Source organism: Melospiza georgiana, chromosome 2 (assembly GCF_028018845.1).
Source record: "Melospiza georgiana isolate bMelGeo1 chromosome 2, bMelGeo1.pri, whole genome shotgun sequence".
Classification (NCBI taxonomy): Eukaryota; Metazoa; Chordata; class Aves; order Passeriformes; family Passerellidae; genus Melospiza; species Melospiza georgiana.
The window spans coordinates 31,749,627-31,775,953 of record NC_080431.1 but is presented as its reverse complement, the minus strand read 5'-3'; the positions used below and the strand labels follow the sequence as shown (position 1 = coordinate 31,775,953).

General features: G+C 44.3%; 1 protein-coding gene across 1 annotated transcript in view; it reads right to left on the bottom strand.

Annotated features, from left to right (window-relative positions):
* Positions 1-21,220, bottom strand: part of LOC131096858 (solute carrier family 15 member 1-like) — a 41,766-nt gene extending 20,546 nt beyond the window's left edge. Inside the window, exons 1-5 of the mRNA XM_058045499.1 lie at positions 21,177-21,220; positions 15,041-15,147; positions 5,598-5,835; positions 5,195-5,424; positions 1,937-1,959 (exon numbers count right to left, since the gene is read on the bottom strand). Of these exons, the coding sequence (XP_057901482.1) occupies positions 1,937-1,959; positions 5,195-5,424; positions 5,598-5,835; positions 15,041-15,147; positions 21,177-21,220 (642 nt within the window). The remainder of the gene's footprint in view (positions 1-1,936; positions 1,960-5,194; positions 5,425-5,597; positions 5,836-15,040; positions 15,148-21,176) is intronic.
* Between the last annotated feature and the right edge of the window lie 5,107 nt (positions 21,221-26,327).

Below are 26,327 nucleotides of genomic sequence, written 5' to 3'. Positions count from 1 at the left end.
AAAAGTTTAGGAATTCAATTAATCTTTATTTTGTGTGAAACAGGAAGAAGTTAACTTTGCATATCAAAAGGAAAAAACATACACGGAAATCATGCCTGACACAAGTAAATTGCAAGCCACTGTCTCCAGCAAAGTCTCAACAAACAACGCAACACTTGGAGACCTGGGTGCTACAACAGGCTTTTTTTGGGAATCCTACAAAAGAAATAAGAGAGTGGCAGGAGCACTGTTGACTAAACTCAGTCGTGAGGATGCCTGAGCAGCCTGAGCAGCACTGACCTTCGCTGTTTGCAGAACCAAGTACATACTGCATATCCTACCCATGGTTTGATAAGCAGGCTTCACAGCAAGAACCCCATCTCAGCTGAAGCCAGTGCCAGGTGGGACTCCTCTAGCTTCAGAGAACAAAAAATTTTGAGCCCTAAATAGAAACTTGTGACTCTTGATTTATCACATCCTCCATGGGCTGAAAGAGGTGTCTCCAAAAGAAGACTATTCACATGTATCCCAAAATTAGGTAAAATTCATTTGAGCTTGCACATTTCCTTCAGCTGAAGGCAGCAGGAGGTTTGGACAACTACTCCCAGCTTGGATACAAGTGCTGGAGGGCTGGAGCTCACCCAGAAGAATGCCTTGTGCCCCAGCCACACAGCATTCCCCTAAGCCATGCAAATGGCCACGGGATGGAGAGTCACACACTGAACTTTTGGTTCAGCACATGTTAAGTTGGTTACTGAAACCCAGGCTGTGTGACTTGTAATTGGGAATAGCCCAGGTGGAGAGGAGGCAATGTCTGTTCCTGAAGCAGAACAAAGACCTCCCCATGTCTTTTCTTGCCTACAGAGGGAAAGACAAAGCAGTCCTGGCCCAGGAACTGGTGGGACCCATCTCCACCTGAATTTCACAAAACCTCACTAAAATCTTTTGACCACTTGGGGTTCTCACAAACCTCTCCAGTGTTTTGCCATCACCCTACACATGACCTTATTCTTTAGGACCTTGTTACATGCTGGTCTGGGGAGGTCACAATGCAGCAAGGCTAGATTTTTGTTTCAAGCCACCACTGCTTCTGTGCCTGGTGGAGCTGTGCTGCACTCCCATGCTGGCACAGCAGCCAGCGGTTGGTTTTAGTGGCTGCCCCCAAACTGGAGGGGGTCTGCATGTAACAGCTGGAGCTGAGCATGGACAGGGCCATGCAAGAGAAAACTACTGGGTCGTTCCCAGGTGATAGGCCTTCTGTTTTTCCAAGTTGCTACAGACAAGAGACTATACAATTAATCCTTGCTAATATATAATGCGTGCGTGTCCTTGTTTTGCACTGTACTGTCCTCTGTTACAATATTCATGTGCCCATACACACATCTACCAAAACCTTTTCTGTTGTTACCCTCATTGGTCAGGAAGCACCAGATCCACCACCAAAAGGTAACCTGAAGGTTTTATATGTTTTATAATGCCCTCTGTAACCTCACCCTGCCCTGGGGATGCCACCGCCCTGCTGCAGAGCTCTGACTTTGTCTGCTGAGGGAAAGTCTGGGGAGTAAAATCTTGTAACATAATAAATACAAAGGCAGAGCTAGGGCTGCTGAGACACATGTGCTTAACAGTTCAAAGATTCAAGAGCAGCTGCAGTTCAAAGATTCAACTCAGCTGCAAGAAGGATGGGCTCCAGGGACCGATCTCCACCTTACCAACATCCGCTCAGTCAGCAATGGCTCTACAAACATTTTATCAGGGTGGTGAGCAAATTAATGCTTAGCTAGAATTTAATAAGTTACTAGGCTGCTTTTGCACATTTGCCAGTAAGTCTTTATTGCATACATTTAATGTATGTTTATAGGCTTATTTTTATTTTGGGTACTGCGAACATTACCAAAACCATGTAACCCAAAGAGAATCAGTAGAGCAACTTTTTATGTGGGAAAATAATACTTACCGACTTGCCGGTAGTTTTTCCACCTGTGGAGGGAAAAAACCAAAATACAAGTCAATTGCAACTAATAATACTGCCTTGAAACCAATGGAAGATTCAAAAAAGGTTCAACTCTAAATAACGAATGAAATGTAAACACAGTACAGGTCAGGGTGAGTAAATTTTCAGTTTATTAAAGGGAGACTTTTCTCAGTTATTAGGCAAAACTTCACTCGACAGCCTTTGGTTCTTCAGAGTGTGCATAAACTCCCACACTGCCAGGAGAGCCTCAAAAGGACTGAGGAGGCAAAGCATCCCATGGCTGCTCACCACACATCATTCAAGAGGGTGGTAAACCAGCCACCCACAGATGATGAGTGCAGTAACAACTCACACTTGGGGATGTTACCTTCAAGGCAAGTCAAGATTAAAGAATAGGTTCAAGATGCCCTGCCAGGGATGGAGGTCAAGACCTGAAAAGGGACTTACAGAGAACAGAATATAAAGCCCCAAGTGAGTGATCCACTTTAGCAAGCACTCCCATAACCTGAACCCTTAACCTGGGAAGACCAGAAAGAGCAGAGGGGTCCCACTGAGGGCAGCAAGAGCAGACAGCTGCTTGCAGCCCAGAAGTCACTTCCAGCTGCTCTTGGCAGGCCTCCTACCCCTGGCAGCACTCCAAGCAGAGCCCTGCAGGGCTTCCCCAGCTCAGGAGACAGGCTTGAAGGCTGAGCTTTCACTGTGTCAGATAAAGGCCCCATGCCCACATAGTGGATGCCAACATTTTATACAAAACCACATGAGCAAGCTCATTATCGTTAAGATAAGACCAAGTACAAGATGTGAACTTTGAAATCCTTGCTTGTTAAACAAGTCAGGTCATAATATATCTATAAGGCCATAATACATCTTATAATGCCTCAGAAAAGTATGTCTGTGAAAATCATTATTTAGTCCATAGTCCACAACAGATGAAAACAGCTGACAGCAACACTGTAGGTTTTGACACAATATTAAATTAAGTAAATCTTCAGAAATCACTGAAAGAGATTATTCCAATTCTTTCCTTCACTGCTGTGGACAAGTACCTTCACAACAGAGACAGTAGTACTATGCAGGTGATTCAAGAATATATTTTCTTAGGGAGCAAGCAACATTCTGAAAGTGCTAACAGACCCAGTTCAGGGCACATGTGGCTACACGAGTTATTGAAGTTATTGGCAATGTCCCTTCCACAAGCCACCAGAGAAGATACACTGAAGATACCAAGGTGTCAGCAATAGCCCATCTTCATAGCAGCTCCTTGGTTATTTCCACTTGTTGGCCTTTCCAACACAATGTGCATCCCACTGCCAGTTTTTAATAACATGCACAGAGAAAAACAGTTTGGGCAGCTCCCTTCTGTCTCTTGGCTAAGTCTTGGAAAAAAATATTTAGGATCTGGTTGTTGCTTTGGTTTGGGGTTTCTTCTGCTTTCCTAATAGCAAAAGTATCACCTCTGCAAGAAACCTTACCCAGAGAAAATCACAGAGGCAAATTTTTCAGACAACATCATCTGACTTCAATGTTTAAGAGACACAACTATTTCTAAACATTTTGACTTCACCCCTCTATTCTCTATTCTTGTTTTGCAGAGAGGGTTGGGGATACTCCAGACACCATTAAAGCAAACCTTTCAGCACAGGCACCTAAACTGAGGACTCCACTGTCACGCAGCTTCAGGGTCTGACCTACAAAGCACAGAGCACCCACAATCTTGCATGACAAATCTGAAGCTTGCTAGTGGCATGTTGGAGCAGTCCCTCTTTGGGGCAACCTTCAGCCCCTCTTATTTTTTCCCCACAAAGAACGACCCACAGAACTGCTCATTTTCATGATACCAAAATACCAAAGAGCTCCACATTTCTCACAACAAAGCTTGAATCAGTTGTTCAATTTGTATTCCTTTAAGACATTTAGGGTTTTTTTTAAGACATGTAAAGTCAACAACCACTCAGTTCTTGGCTTCAGCACCACATCTAAACGATTATCAGTGTGCCATTCTCTGCATCCCAACCTTGCAGGTCAGGTGGGGCAGCCTTACAGCTCCAGCCCCCTCCCACCAGGGTGGTTCCTTCCCTGCAGCCACAGAGATGCAGTGGATGCTGCAGCCCTTGCAGCTCACAGTGTGTGGCACGAGATGGGAGCACACTGCCTTGCTCCATGCAGCCATCACAGCAACTCTGCCTGGATGAAATGCTTCCTGTCTGTGGCCACAATAAATCTGTACACACCCACACTGTCACCTAGGATGTTCCTGCCTCCAGAGCAAGCCCACAGTCCTACACCTGACCTGGGGCACAGACAAGCCTAGTGCCTCTGCTCCCTGGAGCAGCCCTACAGCACCTGCACAAGGATGCTGCTCCCAACAGGACATCCCCCTCCAGGAGTCCCTGCTTCACTCCTTGCTACTCCAGAAAAACACTCACACAGAAACTATCCAAGCAAATCTATAAAGCAACAAGCTGGATATTAAATGGGCAGACACAGCTGCATCCCATTTCTTTCTCTTCAGAGAACTCTTTCCATTTTTCTGGTTGTCTGCCCAAGCCAGCAAGACCCCTGGCAGCACCATGGACATGTCCTGCCTGCCCATTACTACGGCTGCTTGTCCCCCAAGATTTGTTTGCTGAAGATGCAATGGCACTTTCTTGGGTTCATTTTCTTGTGGGGTGCAGAGTGGGCATTTCAGGTTCCTTCCCTGTGTGAGACAAGGTTTCTCCAGCCCAGCAGCTGCTTGCTGTGAGAGACACCCATGGAATGGACTCAGGCACTGCGGGACCAAAAGACCAACAAAAGGCAATGGAGACATACATCACAAAAAAGTTGGGTTTGCACCTCTATTATTCAGTGTTCCAGTTTAGACAGGAAAAAATCTTCAGGATTAATTAGATAGATGGGTTCTGCCCTTATCTGAATCTTCCAGCTATTTATCTAGGTATTTAAGAACCACTAAGTCAACCCTAGGCAAACACTCTCAATGAAAAAGCATTCTATAACATCTGCAAGGAACAACACCTTTAACTTGTGCTCAAATCTCAAGCTCCACATGCCTTACAAGTGTAGTGTAGGATAAACCTTACCGGCTCAGCTCTCAGAGCTTGCAGAGACCGAGGCACCAGCTCTCGCCTCTCACTCGGGTTTCAAGGCAGGCTCGTATAAACCAGGATACAGCGTTTGCTGGGGGAGAGCTGCCCCGGAGGGAGAGTAGAGAGCCAGGAGTAGCCGGGGACTTCCTCAGACCGACACCGAGCAGCAGAGGCAGCCCTGGGCGGGCGAGACCCTTGGCCACGCTGTCAGCTCGGTCACGGCACCATGAGCCGGCTCGGAGGGAAGCGGCGGGAGGGATGCTCATCCCGGGCCGGCATCCCTCCCGCGGGCCGGGCACCGCCACCCGCTCCGGGCTGCCCCATCCCGCCCCGCCCGCCACACCTACCCATGTCGCCGGCGCGGTCCCGCCGCAGCGCTCGGGGCTGAAAGGCGGCAGGAAGGCAGGGAAAGAGGGAAGGAAGCTGCCGGGGGCGGCCGGGCTTTAAGGGCGGCGGGGCGGCCCCGCCTGGCCCCGGGTGCTGCGGGGCGGCGCCGCGCAGGTGTCGGGGCGGGAGCGGAGCGGGTCGCGCTGCCCGGGAGCCGGCCCGGGGCTCACCCGGCCCTGAGCCGCCGCCAGCGGCCCCGGCTGCCCCGGGAGCGCTCCGGGAGCCCCGGCGCTCCTCCCGCCGCCGCTCCCCTCACGGCTGCCAAACCAGGGCTCTCACCTGTGCCCGGGGCTCGCTTCGCCCTCCGGCCGCCAGCAAGCACCGAGACAGGGCCACCAGCTGAACCGAGCGCCCTGCACTGCTGCCAGCTCCACCTTGTCCCTCTGCTGTCAACGGCGTGAGGGAAAACTTAGCAAGCAAGTAAGGGAAATTATACGCTGTGTGGAGAGCAGCTTTCTGCCTCGTTCCCTCCTCTCGAGCCAAGGAAACAGATCTCCTAGGCTGCTGCAGCTGCCACCGGTTTCTAATGTTCTCTGACCTGTGGCTCCAGTGGACAGATGCTTCTGAGAAGCTGCCTGGAGAAGATGTGGATGCGTCCCTGGAAGTGTTCAAGGCCAGGCTCAATGGGGCTTTGAGCAACCTGGTCTAGTGGAAAGTGTCCCAGCCCAAAGCACGGCATGGGAACTAGAAGAACTTTAAGTTCTTCTAATCCAAACCATCCTGTGAGTCTGTGTTTCTATGACCACTTTGCTCATCTCTTGGTCAGTCCACAGCAGACATCTGTCCCATGTGCCATTTGTGCCACAAGCCATAGGGAAAGCTGGGAGAATGCACATCAGTACACCATGATGTACGTTTCATGCACACACCTTACTGAGCCATGTACATGGAATAAATGGATGAGAAGTTTAGCAGGAGCAGGAGAGCCAGAGTGCAAGGCTGAGCAGAAGAACAGCTAGGGGAAGCTACATGTTACCAAGGCTTGAATGACCTCAGCATGCAGAAACAGTAAAACATTAACTGACATTATCAAAACAGAATTTTCTGAAAGAAGAATGAGCTCCTTCTTTGAGGCTTGAAGATACAGTGATACACTCTAGTTTATGCAAGCAATCCACTAGCATTCTCTATGGCATGCACTTAATAATTACCTGGCTGCTGAACAGGTTCATTTTGTCTTGGGTACAAATCAAACAAGCATTGCAATGCATTGCAATTTGGAATATCTACAGTCAGCACTTCAGCTGCTAAAGGCTGCTCTGATTTGTGGTCCAGAGCTACAGCTGATTCTGGATTTCTTCAATTGTATCTGTATGGGGGTAATCTACTCAAAGGAGCTCTAACCCCTTAGCTGTTACCTGTACCCTTGAATGTAAAAATTAGTGAATAAATTCTTCAGATAAAACATGAGTAGGTGGTTATAGCTATATTTATAGCAAGTTCTCCAGTAAGAAACATAAATCTTGCTGTATAAGCTCCACTGACACAGCTGATGCTAGTCATGTATCACTTCTCAGTGGGATATACATATATGGCCACACAGCACAGGCAGTGTTGTGTTTCTCTATTATGGTTACTCCAGCAAAACAAGCAATCTGTAATGCAGCAAAGAATGCTGAAACCTCCAATGGCTCATTCATCTACAGAAATAATTGAGATATGAACACCATTTTCTGTTAAAGTATGGAATTAAAGATGCCATTTCTTTCCTGAACAATGGGAAACTTCCCATTCCATGACCAGTGGTGGTAAAAGGTTCGTTCCCAGGCACATCTTATATAGACCCATGCATTTTGTGAAAACAAAGAGTAGGCCTTTGATGTTTCTTCCTAGAAATCAACATACAACAGGAATTCAGATGCTAAAGAAAAACATCAGTTTTCTCAAAAATTCGGGATAAATGAGTTAGTTTGATCACCCTGGCTTTCACTCAGGTTATCTTTCTATATTTAAGGTCTCTGTTAAAGTATTCACCCGGCTGAGTACACACTTTAATTTGTCCCACAGCGAGAGATAAAAGGACACACAGTGGTTTCACAGCTGTTTCTGAGGTGGATTGGCTTCTGTTGTCCTTTGGTAAGCAGATGCCACAGGGTTGACCACTGTGGAGCTATTTTATGGTTGTACTTGTTGTAGGGACAGAATTTATTCTCAGAGGATTAGCTTCCCCCTCAGGCTCTCTTTTAAGGAGTACTCAGTGCACAGCAGGGCTGTTAAATAGCAAACAAAAATGCAGAAACACATTTCTGCTTTTTTTCTGCAAAAACCTGAAGTCACAGAATCATATTTTCAAGGTGTAATAGAATACTGTCCTGCTTCTTCCACACAAGACCCTACACTCCACCATCTCGTGGTCACCATAACCAAGACTACTCCCAGCTCTCATATATCAAACCTGTCCTACTTTCTTAGTTCAAGGTCCACAGCACAGGTCCTTAATGACTCTTCCACCACTTGTTTTCAAAAGTTACCATCAGGGCTCTGCAGGAACTTCCCAGGCTATGTGTGTTCCTGCTGTAATGATCCTTCCACTGGAGGGATGATTCCACATATTGCTCAGTTAAAGGTTGTACCTTGGTCTGTAAGATTGTTTCCTTGCATCTCCTAGGAAGGAAGAATACAATCATTTCAGAGGGGCTGGTGAGGTGAGTCCATAACATGGAATAATTTATAACAACTATTCATTATTTAAGGATGAACAACCTGACTTGAGACTGAAGTATTTTAAAGAAAATGAGGGCATATTAATATCTGTTCAGATTACATGTTATTTATAAATATTAATAGATGTTTTTGATTCATTTTTTTAGATTGAAAGAATTGTAATAAAGAATTTGCAGGGGTGTCCAGCTCATCATGGGATGGTCAATATTGCATGGGATGCTGCAAACCGAGTGAGGTTCTACATTCATTCATTCTAAACAAAGGCTAGTGGATCTTGTTCTACAGCCACAATCCACTGGGCTTTCATGATGGTAGTATGCAAACACTAGCACTTGTCACTTCCCAGTAACTACTCCTCCCAAGATAATACATCCTTCCAAGAAAAGTTTATTCAAGCTTTCCAGATAGGGAATGTCAGGGGGAAAAGTGATTTTTTTGCTCTGACTTTTCTCATGCACTGTGTCCTGTTTTGCAAGCAGAGCAAATAATAGGTGGGACGGTCTGGAGGAAAAGTGGACTGCTTGGAAGGAGGGCACCTGGGGTCTCTGCAGCAGCTCAGGTGCTTGCAAGCAGCAGCAGTCCAGCTACTGGGCACCGTGCAGGCACAGTGACATGGGTTGGTATTTGAGATGCTCACTCAACTTTTGTGCAAGGAGCAACTCTGGCCCTAAAACATATGCACTTGCTTCTTCAGGAGTTTTCTAAACCAGAGCAGGGACATGCAGAGAAAGAGGTTTCTACCAGCCCAGCCTGCCAACCCAGCTCAGCAGCATTCAAAGTAATCATCTCCACAAAAAGGAAAAGAGTTCATGTGCTGTGGCCCACAAGGAACTTGGCTTTTCTGGCATGTCTTTATGTACACACGCTGGATGTGGGTGGAGAGTAAAGCAGGGGAGCGGGAACTAGAGCCCAGACTTGTATCTAAATAAAGTAAATGAGTGAATTCTACTTATCTGGAGCTGCCAGGCAAAAGCAATGGCAATAGTCTTTGGCTCATTACCAGTGCCTGTGACAACATGCAGAGTTAACTAATATGGCAGATGCAGACCTAATGAGTTCATGGTAAACAATACATTGTGAAGTCACTCCTGCCAAGATGTGAGTTTGTTCCTTTTGTTTTTGCCGAAACATAACTTGAGGTTGATAACTCTGATTGTTTCGCTTTCATTTACACTGATAACATTGTTTCCTTGGTAGTGCCAGATTTACCCTGTGTCCACTTCTTTTTATATCTATCTGCATCCTGCCAACACCTTTGCTGCCGTTTCCTTCCATGGGTTTTTCCCTTGGGGAATCTGAAGGGGAACTTTTGTGCAAAGCCTGGATTTAATAGGGAACCTTAGTTCTGGAAATGTAGGTCTGCACGGAAACCAGCTTTAGGTAGCAGTTGCAAGGAGGCATTCAAAATCTTCACTTTGGACTTAGAGATGTGACATTCCTTCCAGCCCTGAAAGGCCTTTGTGGATCCAGCCTTCAGCCTGGGCCTTTGCACACAGCCACAGCCAAATGTGAGCAGTCATTGCCTTGTACCTTTGCAATGCATGAGGCATGAGACAAGGAGAACAGAAACACACACAGTAATCCCAGATTGATGCTGATTTATGGTCAGGTGTTGGGCAACCCATCTCTGAGGCCGGGAGATTCTCCCTGCCAAGGGAGGGCACTCCCAGCAGGTATGTGGGGTAGACAAATAGGAGTGTTAGCATAAGTATTAAGGGCAGCTGGCAAGGGAAGTAGGGCAGAACAAAAGAGCTCCTGATTTACATACTCCTTTCTACTGCAGATAAACACCTATTTCTACCCTTGAAGTATGTGACTGTATTCAAGAAAAAAAACAAACAAAACAAGTGTATGAGTATCCTTCACCCAAGCTAGGATTCAAGCCTTTCAATGGGCGCTGAAATTTTTTTTTTTTAATTATGTACCTCTGCTTTTCTTCATATTAAATTTGAATTTCCTGACACATAGCATCACCCTCTCTCACGTAAGGCAGTGCAAGGATGCTGAATGTTGTTCAAAGCACCTTGAAACCATCCAAACATCTCTTCAATAGTCTTTTTAATTTGTAAAGCTGCATTGCTATTCTTCTGAAACTTTAGATCTGTGGGATGAGACCTGACATTTTTGAGTGAACTTTTTATCTTCTCATTGCATTGTGTCTGCTGAAGTTTCAGTTCTAGCATATTTTTAGCCAAGTTGTGTTCAGCTTTTTTTTAATAAGGAAAGCACATGAGAGTGTCAGCAACACAGCAGCTGCTAGGTAGAGCTGGCTGGATTATCTTGTCAATTTATGCAACCAGCCCTACAACATGATTCATGTTGTTGACTGGACCATGCAAGTACAAGTGTCATCTCTTGACCAATCTGTGTTTTGACCCAAGCAGATGTTAAAAGACTGGAGTTAAACTGACACAATATTTAGGAACTGATGTGAGATTTTAAACTTGTGAAGATACTTAAGGGATTATTTTTAAGGGATGCACCCAACACACACCACCCACCCACCCCCCCCTCCCCCCCCACATCTGCACACCACCCTCAGATAAATTATCGTACAAGATTGGATACTCACATTTTCAAGGGAAAGCATCTTAACATCCTTTGACATTATACGTAATTTTTGAAGTGGGTGAGGCAGCACTGATGTACAAAGCATACCTGACTACAGATGACATCAATGTCCACAGTGAAAATAACACATTTTTATCTGAGTTCAGATAACTGGACAACATAATTTAATTTTCTAAAGACAAATTTTCCAGTGTGGAAATTCTGCAGCTGGAGACCAAGAGTGACACTGTCTACCTATTAAAGCCCTGTTAGAAGTTTGCAGATGGATTCATTCCTCCTGAAGTGGATTTTCATGTTATTTCCACATTCATATTTCACCACAGGTTACAAAGCTTCCTTTTTTTCAGTACCCAGAGCTGTCCTGTGTATTGTTCAGATTTAAATGAAAACTTCCACTGCAGTACCTGACAGAATTTAACGTGCAATTGGATTTTAACAGATTCACTTATCTTGCTGCTCTCTCATGAATTCTCTATAAAGCCAATTTTTGTATTTCATCTTAGAAGTCTTGGTCAGTTCTGTTGCTATTGAAAGATCACAGCATCCAGGACTCAAATGGAATCATTCACCTGTGCACTGCAGTGCCTTGAGTGCTTCCCTGACTCTTTACCTCTCTTTGGCCTTTTCCAGTAGCACCTCTAACATTCTCTAAGTAGTCTCCTTATTATTGTTGTGATATTTGTCCAAATTAGCAAAAAGATGTGTTAGGATGTTATTGATCTACGTACTTGCATTCTCACTTTCTTTGTTCTTGACACTCCGGAGCAACTGATTCCCAATAAGCACCACAACACAATCCAATTATTTTGTTCTGTCAGCTTCTAGAAAAGGAAAGTCCTCTTACTTTCTCATGCTTAAAAAGCCCAGGATCTGCTGTTACTTTGCAGGAAGTGTAAACAAATCCAATAGGTCAACCCATTTTCCTCTTCCGAGAGTGGGAGATTTTGAAAAGAAAGAAAGAAAAAAAAAGGAACCCCAAACCACAACAACAGAAATCCAACCAATGACAGCTTTTTCCTTCTTGCAAAGGCAGCTGGGTAAAATGCATTCAATACAAAGGTTACAATATGGCAGCATATAAACCACCTGAAATTACATAATATATTTCATAAACTGAAACTGCAGCACATAAATAATCTACTTGTCAGCATAATATGTTGCTGGGTCACTTGCTGCTTCCCTCACTATAAAAAACTTTTCCAAGGAACAGGAAACTGTCTTCCAAGAGGAGTCAGAGAGAGAAGAGAAGCAGCATGTTTACATTGAGCAATGCTGTTACACAGAATTACCTAATGAGGAGCATACCTAATGACACAGAAAACATTTTTTAGGAAATCATCAAGAATTTTACCATGAAAGTTAATACTTTTTCTAAAGATGAAGTGAATTGTGTTCATTTTAGGTATTTCAGCAATTGCATTTTTTCTTTGGGAAATCAGTTGTAAGGGGCAAAGAGTACCAACAGGTTTTTCAGCCTCTACCTACAAAAAACTTTGTAAATACAGTCAGATTAATCCACTTCTTAGGATGAAAACTTTGGAGTGTGAATTTCAGAGGAAATCCCACAGATACTTGAACATATCCAGCAAGAATATTTTCACGTCAGGACAAAAGCAAAGCCTGAGAGCTTACTGATTCCTCAGAATGGCTGGCCATGTTCCTGCTCAGGCTAGACTCGTTGTTGGAATACACCCAGCCATTTCTTTCTTTTAAGCACGTGTTTATTCATATGTGTTGAAACATATTCCCTTTGTCAGAAACGTCTCCTGGAGATACCAACAAACAAATGTTTGTCTGTGGCCTTGTAGCACATTCCTCATCAATAAGTAGCATCAGCAACACAGAAATTTTAGTTCTGTAATGAAAATGACTGCAGTTCTGGTGCTGAAAGCTATCCTGAAAAGAGTGAACAGAGACTCCCTTTCTGGCAGCTGAGGCTGGAAACATCTATTTTCAGATGTTTTAAAGAACCATAATCCTGGCAGATGGGTTCCTTTCCATCAGTGTGTCTTTTTATCTTCCTCTCATAAGACTGGAAACCAAATTGCCATCTCTCACTTTTTGCCTAAAATCTCTTTGCTGAGGGAAGGTTGTAATGGGAAGGAGAATAAAACATGTTACATGATTGAGGTCTTGCAGTCTCTGCTTCTTAGAATCACGGAATCTACCCATCTTTTAAATACCTCCAGGGATGATGACTCAACCACTTCCCTGGGGAGCCTGTTCCAACATGTTACAGTCCTTTCAGTGAAGAAATTTTTCCTAATATCCAGTCTAAATCTTCCTTGTCACAACTTGAAACTATTTCCTCCTGTCACCTGTTACCTTGGAAAAGAGACCTCCCCCACCTTGCTGTAACCTCTTCTCAGGCAGTTGTAGGAAGTGAGAAGGTTTCCCCAGAGCCCCCTTTTCTCCAGGATAAATAATCCCACAACCCTCCTCCAGTCCTCATGGGATGTAGCTTTCAGACCTTTGAGCAGCTCTGTTGCCCTTCTCTGGAGGCACTCCAGCACCTCAATATCTTTACTGTAGCAAAGGACACAAAAGCTCAAGGTTCTTCTGGTAAGCATGACTGCTAGGTATGAAGATGGTAATGATCACAAAACCCACCACTATTTTTATAGTAGTTTAAATGTTTAAAGACAATATGCTGCCTAATCAAAGGTTATATTTTGTATATTAAGCAAGACTTAATTCTCACTGCTTTCTGAGCTGTCAAAGTTTGCAGAGTGTGTAGTTATTTTTTGACTGTGCAGTTTTATAAATGAACAAGTTTTACAGAAAAAGCTGTTATTACTCAGTCAGTAACAGGCCTAATGGGTTGAAAACAGGGTCCAAAACTCACAGCTTTGCTATTTCTTTCTTTGCTATTGACACACTGACACTTCAGTGAATCATCTAAACTTTTCCATCTCTAAAAACAGAACAGCTATGAATCTTTGCAGATATCAATCAGATTTTCACACTTAAAATTTGTACTCCTTTACCCCAAAAAAGCTATATAACATGATGATAAAATATCAAGTCAAAACATGTATCATTCTAAAATTCTTTACAATATCATTCTAAAACATCAAGTCTGCTTATAAGGAGATCATCAGTTAGCACATTGTAAATCCAGTGATCCCACACACATGCTACATGAAAACCTTGAAAAAGAAAGATTTCAAATTGCTCAACCTAGCCAACAGATACACTACACATGCAGGAAATATTTTCTATAACAGAAGCAGTTCCTTCACAGTGCAAAAGCAGAGCAAGATTTCCCTATAATCTATAATAAAGAGCAAAAAAAAAAAAGGAAAGGGCATGCAAGCAGAATTAATTGCTCTATTTTTTGTTTGTTTGGAAACTGATGCAGAACAGATTAGCTTGCATGTAGTGCTTTCTTCCATAAACAAGCAATTCCATTTGGTCAAAAGCAAAGCTGTTTAAAACACTCCTAGCTAGCTATGGGTAAAAGCTCAGAAAAAAAGTAGCCTAAAATGGATGTTATTATGGAAAATTATAATAAATGTTTGTTATTGTGGAAAGCCCTTAAGACCCTTGAACATTTTAATAACAGGCTGAAAAATCATCTTCCAGAGAACAAATGTAGCATCAGCTTCTGAAACTGCTTGAACTGGAGTGGCTGAGAACTGATGCTTTGTGTATCAGAAGTTAATCCAGGCTTATCCATCCAAAACTGTTGAAGCTTCAGACGAAGCAAGTACTAGAATAGGGCCCACATGTATCTGTTTCAATACTGGAGTTAAAAACTCTTAAGTTCCATATTTAACCTTGTATATTGTTACAAGAAACCAGTGCTTTATTAATAGCAGTCTCTAGGATATTTAAAAATTCTTTTTAACTAACATAGTATTGGTCAGAAGTGCTTTCTTAACCAAGTCCTGCTACTGCTGCAGCAAAACCTTTCTTTTGCTTATGGTAAAAAATCAAGTATATCCAAGCAGAAGTGGTTTATCTGCATTCTCTCCATAAGAAACAGAAATGCCTTTTTCATTACAGCGTACATCCTGAATTGTTTTGTACTTTGAAATTTCCTTTCTGATAAAATCACGCTGCTTGTCTGTTACCACCTCTGTATACTTATTGGTGGGTGCCAAAAAGAAGCACCCCCACATACATTAAGCCTCATATTGAAACAGATAGATTTTATTTGGGTTTTGAGAACATTCTTAAAAGGGGATGAGAAAATATGGTTAAAGAACAAAGTATCATCCTCTTGCTCCCATATCCATTCATTTACAGTTCCTGGAGACAAGGAGCAGTTCCTGCATTCTACTAAAATGACTTCCTATTCTTTCTGTTATCAGATAACCCGAACTTCTAACACTGTCTCTCAGCCATAGGTGGTTTTGTTAATATTCACACTGACCTTTTCCTTTATGGTTCACTTGGTAACAGCTGATGCTGGGTATCTGCCTGGGGCTTGAAATACTCCATCCAATAACCCTTGAGGAGTTCCTCTGAAGGCCAACAAACCTTTCCAGAAAAAAAATGTTAGTGTTCAACTGAACTCAGCTGAGACCCCAGAGGTTTTTTCATAGGGCAAATATTGCCTACTACAGAAAAAAATCCCAGTATGTTCAGAAATCTTGTGCAGAGATGGATACTGTCCCACCAAGGATCCTCACTAACACCCCCATTTGCTGCATGGGGTTATTAACAAGAAGGAAGGCACATCTCTGGTGCAAGATGCCCATGGTCAGAATGGACTGAGGTGAGATTTAGGACACCATTCTAGTACAAGTTCAACATATTTGTGTCTAGCTCACCTTTAACACGATGAGCTGAACCATGCCATATCAACAAGATGTTCTGTCTGGTGCTGACCATGGCTATTTTTTGAACATCAATGCTGCTGACATGTGCTTTGAAAGAGCAGCTGAACACAGAGAGGAACTTTGGCTAAATGGCTTATCCACAGGGAAGAAAACTACCTTTTGTTTACCCCTGGAATGCCCCCAGATCTGAAAAGAATGCAGATGACCAAAAAAGAGTGTTCAGGAGTGTTCAGTTCCCTTGCAGAGGGACTGGTGAGGAGAAAGACCAGTGGACTTTATCTAAAGGAAGTAATGATACAGACAGAATGAAAAACATTTCAGCAGCCAGGCTGCCGAAAATGAGCTGACTCAAAAGTGGAAAGGTCAGTCCAGGCAGAAGGGACGCGCTGCACCTGACTTATCTTTTCCCTTCTCATTATTAAATATGTATTTTTCACTCCTGGTGTTATGCAATGCAGTTTTACAGTATGAAACCATTGCCACATCCTCCTAACAGGTGCTGCCACATTTTGTATCGGGGTGAAGCTGGAGTCATATTAATTGTGTTTGAAATTACTTGGGATACAGAGGTGTCATTTAACTTTCACTGTAGTGCCTCACTATTTTGGGGTTTTTTTAACAGCAGTTTGACATATCTGGTAACCAGAACAAACAGATGGAACAGAGATGATGAAACACAGCCAGTCTTTCATGTAGTGATTCAGTTCTCCTAGCAAGGAGTTTTTAAAGACTTAAGGTTTCAGTAAGGAAGAAGACAGGCCTGAGGCAGGTCAGGAAGCAGGATGATCCCTCTTATGATCCTTGTGGGTCTCTTCCAACTCAGAATATTCCATGATAGTAAGATGCTAATACTGCCAACAGAGAAATTAAAAATTTATCAATTATTCTTAAATATAGGACCTGAAAAATGGTTCTAATGACAACTGTATATATTAATTGCATGCAATACATAAAAAAGGGAAACAACAATTTAGTGCAGGTTTTGGGCAGGAATTTGTAAACTTCAATGGCAATATAACATATCCTGCTAGGAAATAAGGGAGATCTGTTCACATCTTAATTTACATATAGTGATATAACGAGCTTAGGATAGAGTCAACCTCATATATATTAGTCTTAAATGAAATGAATAAAAATTAATTAAAATATACAAAATAAATGGATTAAGAAAATGGTGTTGAAATAGGTTGAAATGTTTTCTATCAAATATGTAACTGTTTGACAAATAACTCTGATGTAATGTCCTGTGTACTTGACTTGCAATTTGGTAGAAGGCAAAAAAAAAGCCAGAATTAAAGACTTACAAGCTTTAGGAGGACCACACCTCAATAAACAGCTTTTACAATTAAAGAAGACAACAAAGTATACTGCAAATTTTGTCACATACTTATTATTTAAATGAACTCAGTTTGCAGTACAGCCCCACTCAGATATCTGGTACTTGAGCCAGAACAAGAATGGCTACAAGAACTTGCAGCCATTCCTAGGACATGCTATATGAAGTCTGAACAGTTTAAAAATGACAAATCAGGACACAAGACACATCATGGGTGAAATTCTGTTAAGGAGTTCCAGCTTCTAAGAACTTCAGCCCAGGACTTTGTTGCTTTTGACAGGATGAGACAAAATACAACTTTGATGCTGCACAGACCAAATGACACAACTGTGTTGCAGAAGCTGATAAGTACCACCCAAAACTGAGTTCTCGTTGCTACCTGAAAAGCGGAGGCAGCAAAAAGGAACAAGATTGTAGTTCTAGAGTATTCATGCAAGACAGTGTTCTCTCAAAAAAGCATCCTAGGAATTTCTTCATTTATAAATTTTAAACCACTTCAAACACTAGAAGTATTAGGATGTAGTTGCCTGGAAACTGCTTCCCCAGTACTTGTGATACAAGTTTCTGCTGTGATAAATGCCAGGCTGAAATCTGGCTGTTGAACACAAGTCTTGTGGTAAGTATCAATGTGCTGTCCTGAGTTAAAACCCAGTCAACAAGACCACTTTCTAAAATTATCATGTTACAGATTGCATTCCTCTGTTTTTCCAAAACATTATTATAAAATAGCCATGAAACAGAATAGGTTAACAGTAACTAACATTAGCTTAAGACAGCTAATAATTTCAGGATTTCAAGTTTTGGTTTTAGCACTTCGACATAAGAGAGACCACTAGCTCTGAACCAGGTTAACCATAACTGAAATAAAATTGTAATTAAACAACACTGCATCAATACCTTTGGTATTCAGCACAGTTGATAGTGCTTCATGTAGTTGTTGACAAGGATTAAGAATCCAATTTGAATTTCTAGTCTGAATTTGCCTTGCTTCAGTATCCAATCTCTATTATGTCTTCCTTAACCAAACTATAAAAGCTTTCCAGCATTCTCTATTCACTTAGAAAAAACTGATTTTGGGTTGTTCACCCCTCAAATTTTTACTTGGTAAGTTGAAGTGCTGTTCCTCAGATCTCCTACCACATATTCCTTGAGTATGGATTTTTGAGGCCCTTGTATCAATTCTTCAGTACAACATTCCAAAACCTCAGCCCCGGTGTTGACCCAGTAAGAGTGGTTTAACAGTGGTTTCAGAGGTCAAGGGATAAAACCACCACAACACATTCTGTTTACATCCACTTCCTGCAGTAGTTCTCTTTGCCACAGAATTACATTAGATGTTTGTTTATGGGAAGCTCCATGTTCAGAAGATTCCTTAAATCCATTTCATTGGTGCTGTTTACCAGGACATAACATGTATATTTAAGTTCTTTTCCTGTTCCTAGAAGCATGACTTTGTAGGTGATTACACTAGCAATAGACAATAGCATACTATGTTTAGAGGTATGGTGCAATTAAAACAGAAGAGACTGACTTTTGTTTACATGCAATTTAAATAGGCAGGATTTTGTCACATTTGTTTCTGGAATGCCAGTGAAAATGTTGAATAATACCACTATGACACCAATAGGTTTGGGAAATCTTGTAGAAAGATTGTCAATGGTCTCTAAAACTAATTGCCAGGCTGCACTTCAACGTTTGGACATAGGTGTGTTATAAAGACCTGTCCATGCCACACTGCTCCGGGGAGCTGAAACAAAGACATTAAGAATGGTTTCAATGAAGTATGAGTGAGAATTATTTATGTGAAAGCACAAGCAGCAGCACAGTTTTAAGGAACAGCATGAATTGATAACTGAGGACATGACTAAGAGCAATTCAAGTAGTCAATGCTGAGAAATGTGCTGTTTACATCAAGACCAGGAGGACTGACCTCTGATAAGGCCATGGTAGGATGATTTGTCAGCAGAGGACCCAAGCTCTAATAGCAGGAGGATGGCAGCAGGGTTCCAGCATAGTGCGTGCCTACTGCTTCTTACCCCAGCATGGAAAAAGGCCAAAAAGTTACCGAAATGAGGAAACACATACAGGTAACAACCCTCCCTATGATTTATGGGTGATGAGGTAAGCAAGATTATGTTGGAACATCACCTTCTACAGGCTGATGGATACAAATATCTGGGTGGCTCTGGTATTTTTATCTGCTATTTAACCCTGGCAGGCAGCTCAGCCCCACGCAGGCACCTGTTCATCCCCCTCCTAATGGGATAGGGGAGAGAACTGGAAGGGTAAAAATGCAATAACTTGTGGGGTTGAGATAAACATAATTTGCCAAATAAAACAACAACAACAACAACAAAGAAAAACAAACCCAAATCACCACCATGCCCACCTTCAAACAAACAAACAAAAAAGTAAAAAGCTAAAAAAGGGCAAGCAAAGATAAAAAAGCCCTAAATCAAGAAAAGTGTTGCCAAAAGCCTAATTGCTCATCAGTGACAGATGCCCAGGCAGTCCCCAAGCAAATGCTGCTCTGGCTGACCTCCCTCCCCTACAGATTAATTCCTGAGCTCAATGTCATATGGTGTGGGATGTCCCTATGGCCATCTGGGATCAGCTGTCCTGCCTGTGTCCCCTCCTCCCAACTCCTTGTGCACCCCCAGCCTGCTCCCTGGTGGGCTGAGAGCAGAAAAAGCCTTGACTCTGTGCAAGGGCTGCTCAGCAACAGCTGAAGTATCCCTGAGTTATCAACACCGTGCCAGGCACAAATCAAAAACAAAGCCCCATATCAGACACTGTGAAGAAAATTAACTCCATGCCTGCCCAAACCAGCACAATGAACAAGTTCTCCACTGCCAAGGAAGAACCCCAGACACATGGCACTTACTCAAGGGTCACCACTCCTTTTCTCCCATGGGGACCCCCAGCCTGCCTGGAGTAGCTGCTTTGGCATGGGCTCCTTGGTGCTTGTGAGCACATGGGTGTGAAAACACAGCTGGGTGAAATCTATCAGATTCAACATGAGGGACTGAAATTGTGTTTAAAATAAATACCAAGTTCCCTTTCCTTCTGGCCTTGAGTTGAATTTTGCCCCATTAATTTCATCCTGCATCTTTTTCTATAAGCATATTTTACTATTGGCTGTGAGCCATTTTCCCCTGCAGATGTGCCAGGCAAGCTAATCCTCCAGTTCTGAGCCCACATTTTAACAACACAGCTCTTCACCAACACATCGCTGCCTTGTGCTTTACCACCTGGTGCATTCCTTCAGTTCTGCTTCAGTTCCTGCGTTTTGGAATTATCAGGATCTCCAAAACAGATAACAAGCAATTTTAGTGTAGTGTGTCACCTCCCCTATTTTATCTTTCTCAGCTACGAAAGAAGAAGAAAAAAACCCAGAATTTGTCTAGGTACATTCAAATAATTTTTTTCAAGGCTCTATTGTCTATTGTGTATGTGTTTCTTAAGTCTCCTAGCACACTGTGATGAGAAAATATTCAGCTGTTTCAAATTATGGATGCAGAATAAGGATCCAACACTGCTGACAATGAAAGAAAAAAGCTTTAAGCAATCTAAAAAAAACCCTTCAACAGGCTCTTGTTGATAAAGAGATTTTTTTCTTTTCTGTCACAGGCCTTTAAAAAGTCTAAGTAGTGATGTTGACAATTTTTCCATCTCATTACACCAGTTATAAAAAGGGTTGGTTCCCCTAGTGCCTTGTGATTGATTACTATGGGTAACATGGCTACTAAAGCTTCACTAAATGGAACACAGCTCTGGCCTTGACCCTCCCCAGGCAACGTTCATGGAGTTCTGAGAGCTATGAAATGACCAATGAATTCAACAGTTTTGCTGAACTAAGGTCCTTTCCTTGCAGTTATCTGTGCATCCTTGGGAACTTCTTATCTCTTCCTTTTACAGTCCACACCAGTGATAAAAATCCAGGGTACTTACCAGCTCTGTCAGAAGTTTCACTTCTATCTTGGTACTAATAATGTTGACTGGAGCAAAATGGTAGAGTCACTTTCTTTTCAGACTTCTTCCAGGCTTCAGAATCCTTTTTTTTTTTCCCCAAACATTAAATGCTAACTCAAAAGCTGATGTGTGTATTGTAAATCTGTGCGTTTACTGTGTACCTGTGTAAGATCAGTAATTGCCAGCATATCAGGAAAATCCAGGTGTGGAGGACACCTGCTTCTGGAGTGCTTTCTCAAAGCTGTTTCTTCGCCGATTTTCCAACCCGCCCTAGCTCAACTGGGGGGAAAGCGGGGCGTGAGTGCGTGAATGTGCCGCAGGCTGAGATTGTTTATTGGTGAAGAGAAAGATGACTGTGCTAGTTTATTTCGTGTTTAACATGCGCGGGTTTTGAATGCGGGGCTCGCCGGGGCACAAACGGGACAGGTTCCTCGGAGCGGCCGGGGTGCTCGGCCAACGCCATGGCGGAAGGCGGGGAGCGGCTCCACCGCCTCTGCTCCGTCTGTGGAAAGGGAGGTCCTACACCTTGGCAGGCTGAAGCGGGCCAGTCCGAAGAGGGGCTCAGCTTCTGCTGTGAGAAAGGCAGAAATTTTGCGGAGTTTTTTCCCTGGGTTCTGAGGCAGGGGCGAAAGAACGGCCCAAAGTCACGCGGCAGTACCGCGAGCGGGGAGACCGCATCGCCCGTGAGGGAAGGGGGAGCAGCCGCTCTGAGAGGGGCCGAGGAGCCCCGGCTGTTAGCCCGGTAACAGCCGGCAGATGAGCCAGGTAGCGAGCCCAACCCAGAGCCGCCGCTGTGCCGCCGCTTTTCTCCTGGTCTGGCGAGGGTGGAGCTCGGGACCGCGACCCGGCCTGCCCGCCGCCCCTGGGCCCGCCCATGCCGCCCACAGGGGCCAGGAATGTGAGAGCTGTGGGCGGGGACGCGCTCCCCGGGGGTGGCGCCGCTTCTGCTGCGGCGGGGCAGGGGCAGAGTTGAGCCGAGCCGCTCGGGGGAGCTGAAGTCTTGTTTGAACGCGAGAACGGCTCCATGGCGGCTTCCGGAGTAACGAGCTTTGTTTCTGTCCTGGTTTAAGGCAAATTTGGGAGAAAGCCTCCAAAGGGGGCCCTTCCAGGAAGCAAACCTACACGGCCCCTCCCCGCAACCGGTTCGGGAAAGATTCCTCGGAGAGAAGTGGAAAGAACCCGTCTATTTAACAGGCACAGCACCCCCAGCACACAAAATGAACAACACCGGATGACACCACTCTTTCACCGCTCTGGAGGAGATGACAGATTCAGAAAGTCTCTCTTGGGGGTGGTCGCTCTCTTATCAATCCCTCCGGTCCTGGGGCAGCTGCTGCAGCCACAAGGGGCAAACTCTCGGTGTTTCCCAGGTCCCAGTCCCGAGCAGGTTCGAGTGGTTCCAAAAAGGGTAAGGAAAAAAAGAGTCTAGGGGAAAATTCGGATCAGGGCCAGTCTTGAAGGCACAGAACATAATACCCAGCATAAGCAGAACACACGAATGGGGATACAAGCATCAAAACGTCACCCTAGGACGGTTTCAGACGGAAACCGAACGCGGCGGCGGGAGGGAGCCCGGCGCCCCTCGTGCCGGGTGTGTCCCCGCCGCGGGACCGTCCCCGCGCCGTGTCCCCGCGCCTGCGCTAGGAGGCGCTGTGGCCGCAGGGAGCCACGGGCAGCGGGCCGGTCTCATCTGCGCTGCGAGGCGCTGCTCGGAGCAGCCGCTGCCGACACACCGCTCAGGTCAGTAAACAGAGTCCTGTTTTTATAAACCCCCTCAGAAGGGAAACTAAGTCAAGGTACTGTAAGTATTGTTAGTGCCACAGGAGTAAGAGAAATGAGACCTTTCTTCCAAACTTTAAAATATGAATTAGGACAACGCCGCGTGATTTATCAGTTTCTCTGTTCTTCCAAGAAGGGTCTATTGGAATTTTGCAAAAAGAGAAGAATAGCAGATAGTTTAAGGTGGTTTACTGTATTAAATTCTAAAACACCTTCTCCTGCACTCCTGCAAATAAGGAAAAGCCAAGGACTCTCTGGTATGAAGTGGAAGAATTCTAAAACAGGGGAAAAGAGCCAGCTCACCAAGACCATCCTGCCTGATGAAATAAACAGGGCAGGAGACTTTTTCTCCTTTTAATGCCTTTATTAAAAGTGATCAGCTCAAGGCTGAGAAGCTCGACGGGTCCGCAGCTTCTCTGTCAACACTCCCAGGGTGACTCGGAGGAGGAATAGAGCAGCTTTGTCCACTAGGGGCAGAGCCGGGGGTCCGTGCCCCAGAGAACAGTGCGTGTAGCCCTGCGTTTCCCAACTTTGTAGTTTTCCAGGCTCGAGTCTTGGTTCCAGCTGAGGTCTATGCTCAGGGCAAGAGGTAACAAAGGTTTTCAGCATCTCTGCAGATTCAGTACTTTGTTCCTCACGTCCAGACATCACTCTAATCTCTTAATTCTGTATTGGCTCGTGCTCGTTGTTTTTGGGGTCTTTTCCGTAAGTTTAGTGGGGTTGCTTCCCAGGGCATGCTGGTCTCGAGGCTATTCGGCATTCTCTCTGATGCACCCCCCCCCTATATCTCCTCTCACCTTCCGGGGAGAAGGACAACTTAGCCCCAGGCAGGGCCATAGCGATACAAAAGGAGCAATTAACGAGAACTACCGGTGATTACAATAACAGACAGGTAGAACTTCACCTTGGCAGCATCTGGTTTAACTGGTTCTGCAACCCTTTTTTTTTCCAAAAAAAATTGGCAGATTTTTTATTTATAACACCTGAGGTTTAAATAACAGCCCAGTTCTATTCAGAAATCAGCTGGCACAAGCTGGAGAAGGCAGCAGTTAAGAATTGCAGCATCCAGCTAGAAGCCAAGAATTACTGCATCCAACAGTTGTATCCAACTCACTGTAAGTTTATTCTGTGAAACTATTAATGAGTGTTAATTTCCTACTAGCTGCAAAATTGTTAACACTATTATTGACCTTATGTAAATCAGAGTGACAAAATTAATAAGGATTTGGTTGAAATTTGAAAGCAACTCAAATTCTACACCAGGTGAACCTCAAAGGAGCTCACTAAATCTTGAATATGTCTTTAGTACAGTCACTTCATCGTTACCAAACTGGATAAAAGAAGTATTGATAGTAGCTGTAGTTATAGTTTGCATCTGTATGATAACAATGGTGTGATTAAATATGGAGTAGAGACTAGACAAAGGAGAGTCTTGTTACTGTCCAAGAAAGGGAGAAAATATGCTGGGGTTTTTTTACCTTTAATACCTCCTCTATATTCACTGTATTCCTTATGCATGGAAGGTGTACAGTATAACTTCTTATTGTAACTTAGTTCCAGCATTTTTCTAGGCAGGAAGAAAAAGCAAAATTCAGGATCCCTATGCTACCTTAGGTCTCCCTGACTACTAAAGTTGAAAACAGCTCTTTGAGACACATTTTCATAAACAAAGTACAGCAAGTACCAAGGGAGGTCTCCAGAAAAGGGGCTTTACCGGAGGGGGAATTGCATCACCACTTGTCCTCCTAATTTTCATCCTGATTTTTGTCAATTATGCTAATTTCCTAAAACCTATAAAACTGTATTCATCCCTGTGGGAGTGGGATTTTGTGGACATTTTTCCATTTTTCCAACTGCTTCTGGAGGGCTTCAAATAAGGATCCACTTTTACATTACTTCCTCTGCTCATTTTATCTTGAAAGCGTGTTGATTCATTTCTAGGTTGAAAAAGGCATCAGAACACCAAGCCGGATGGGAGTCTTGATCTGCTGTAGGGTAGGAAGGCTCTGCAGAGGGGTCTGGATAGCAGGGATCCATGGGCAGTGGCCAGTGGTATGAGGTTCAAAAAGACCAAGTACCAGGTCCTGCCCTTGGGTCACAAGCACCTGTAGTGCTACAGGCTGGGGACAAGTAGCTGGAAAACTTGCCAGCACAAAAGGACCTCGGGGTGCTGGTCAACAGCCAGCTGAACATGAGCCAGCAGTGAGCCCAGGTGGCCAAGAGGACCAGTGGCATCCTGGCTGGTTGCTTATTGATTCAGCAGTAGTGTGGCCAGCAGGACCAAAGCAGTGATTGCCCTCCTGCATCAGCACTGGGGAGGCCACAGCCCAAGTGTGCTCAGTTCTGGGTCCCACATTACAAGAAGGACATTGAAGTGATGGAGCAAGTCCAGAGAAGGGCAGTGGAACTGGGGAAGGGTCTGGAGCACAAATCCTGTGAGGAACAGCTGAAGGGCCTGGGGTGTTTTAGCCTGGAGAAAAGGAGGCTCAGGGGAGACCTGGTCCCTCTCTACAACTGCCTGAAAGGAGAGTGTGTAACAGGTGGGCATCAGTCTGTTCTCCCAGGCAAAGGATGAGAGGAAACAACCTCAGGTTGGGCCAGGGGAGGTTGAGATTGGATGTGAGGAGAAATTCCCTCACTGAAAGAGTGGTTAAGCATTAGAACGGGTGCCCTGCCACCAGGGAGGTGGTGGAGTCACCATCCCTGGAAGCATTCAAAAATGGTTGAATGTGACACTTCACAGTATGGTTCAGTGGGCAGGGTGGTGTTAGATCTAAGGTTGGACTTGATGATCTTGCAGGTTTTTTCCGACCTTAATGATTCTGTCATTTATGTAAATACACAGCTACTCTCTGAAAAGCACAAGTCCTGTTTTGCTCATCTTCCAGTCCTCTCCCTCCTATACAGTCAGAGCAGCTGTTACACTCCCTGGGCTGTGGACTAAAGCCCACCTCTGGGGTTAATGTGGTTTATGCAGAGCTTTGACTCAGGACTAGGAAAAGCTGCCTCGTGTTAGTCTGCCAAAAATAAAGCTGGTATAAAATTCCCTTAAGTCCTCAGAGGATGGCAGGGAGCCAACAGCTCCTGTGGCTGTTACAGGAGACCCTCAGTTCCATTGGCTGGGGGACATGCAGTATCACAAATCCATGGGGAAGGCTCTCCCCAGATGACCTGAGAGACCAAGAGGGGATTACTGCCTTTGGAGTAACAGGACTATCTCTAACACAAGCAAAGAGGGCCTTGGACCTGCCTTTTCCAACTCCATTTGAAACTGTCTTCATGGGTGAGGGACTCTATTCCCAGGGCACATGGAGGCCCAGGTGCCAGCAGCTGCAGTGGCCCATGGAGCAGCAGTGTGAGCAGAACACTCATGGCTTGAATACAGATGTCTGTGTCATCACTTGCAAATACCAAACTGGAATTGCTGTAAAATAGGATGAGAGTATTGGAAGACAGGTGTGAAAGCAGCTGACAGTCTGGCCAGGCTACTGGAGGGGCCAGTGAGTCCCAGCTGCTGGAAAAGTGTAAGATGTAGACCCTAAAGAACAGGAATTACCAAAACAACACACAGACCCCTGGCACTCCATAACATGGAGCTCAGGACTACAGGAGCAGGTCCTGTTAAGCAGCAAAATTTCATCTCCCCTAGCATAAATTTGGTGTTGTGATATATAGACCAGCCCTGAGCCGTTAGCTTTAAGTGATGGAGTGTGTAGATAAAGGCACCACAGAGGTGGTATAGAGTTTTGTTACCATGCAACTGTAAGCCATGTTCTTAAAACACTTTCTTA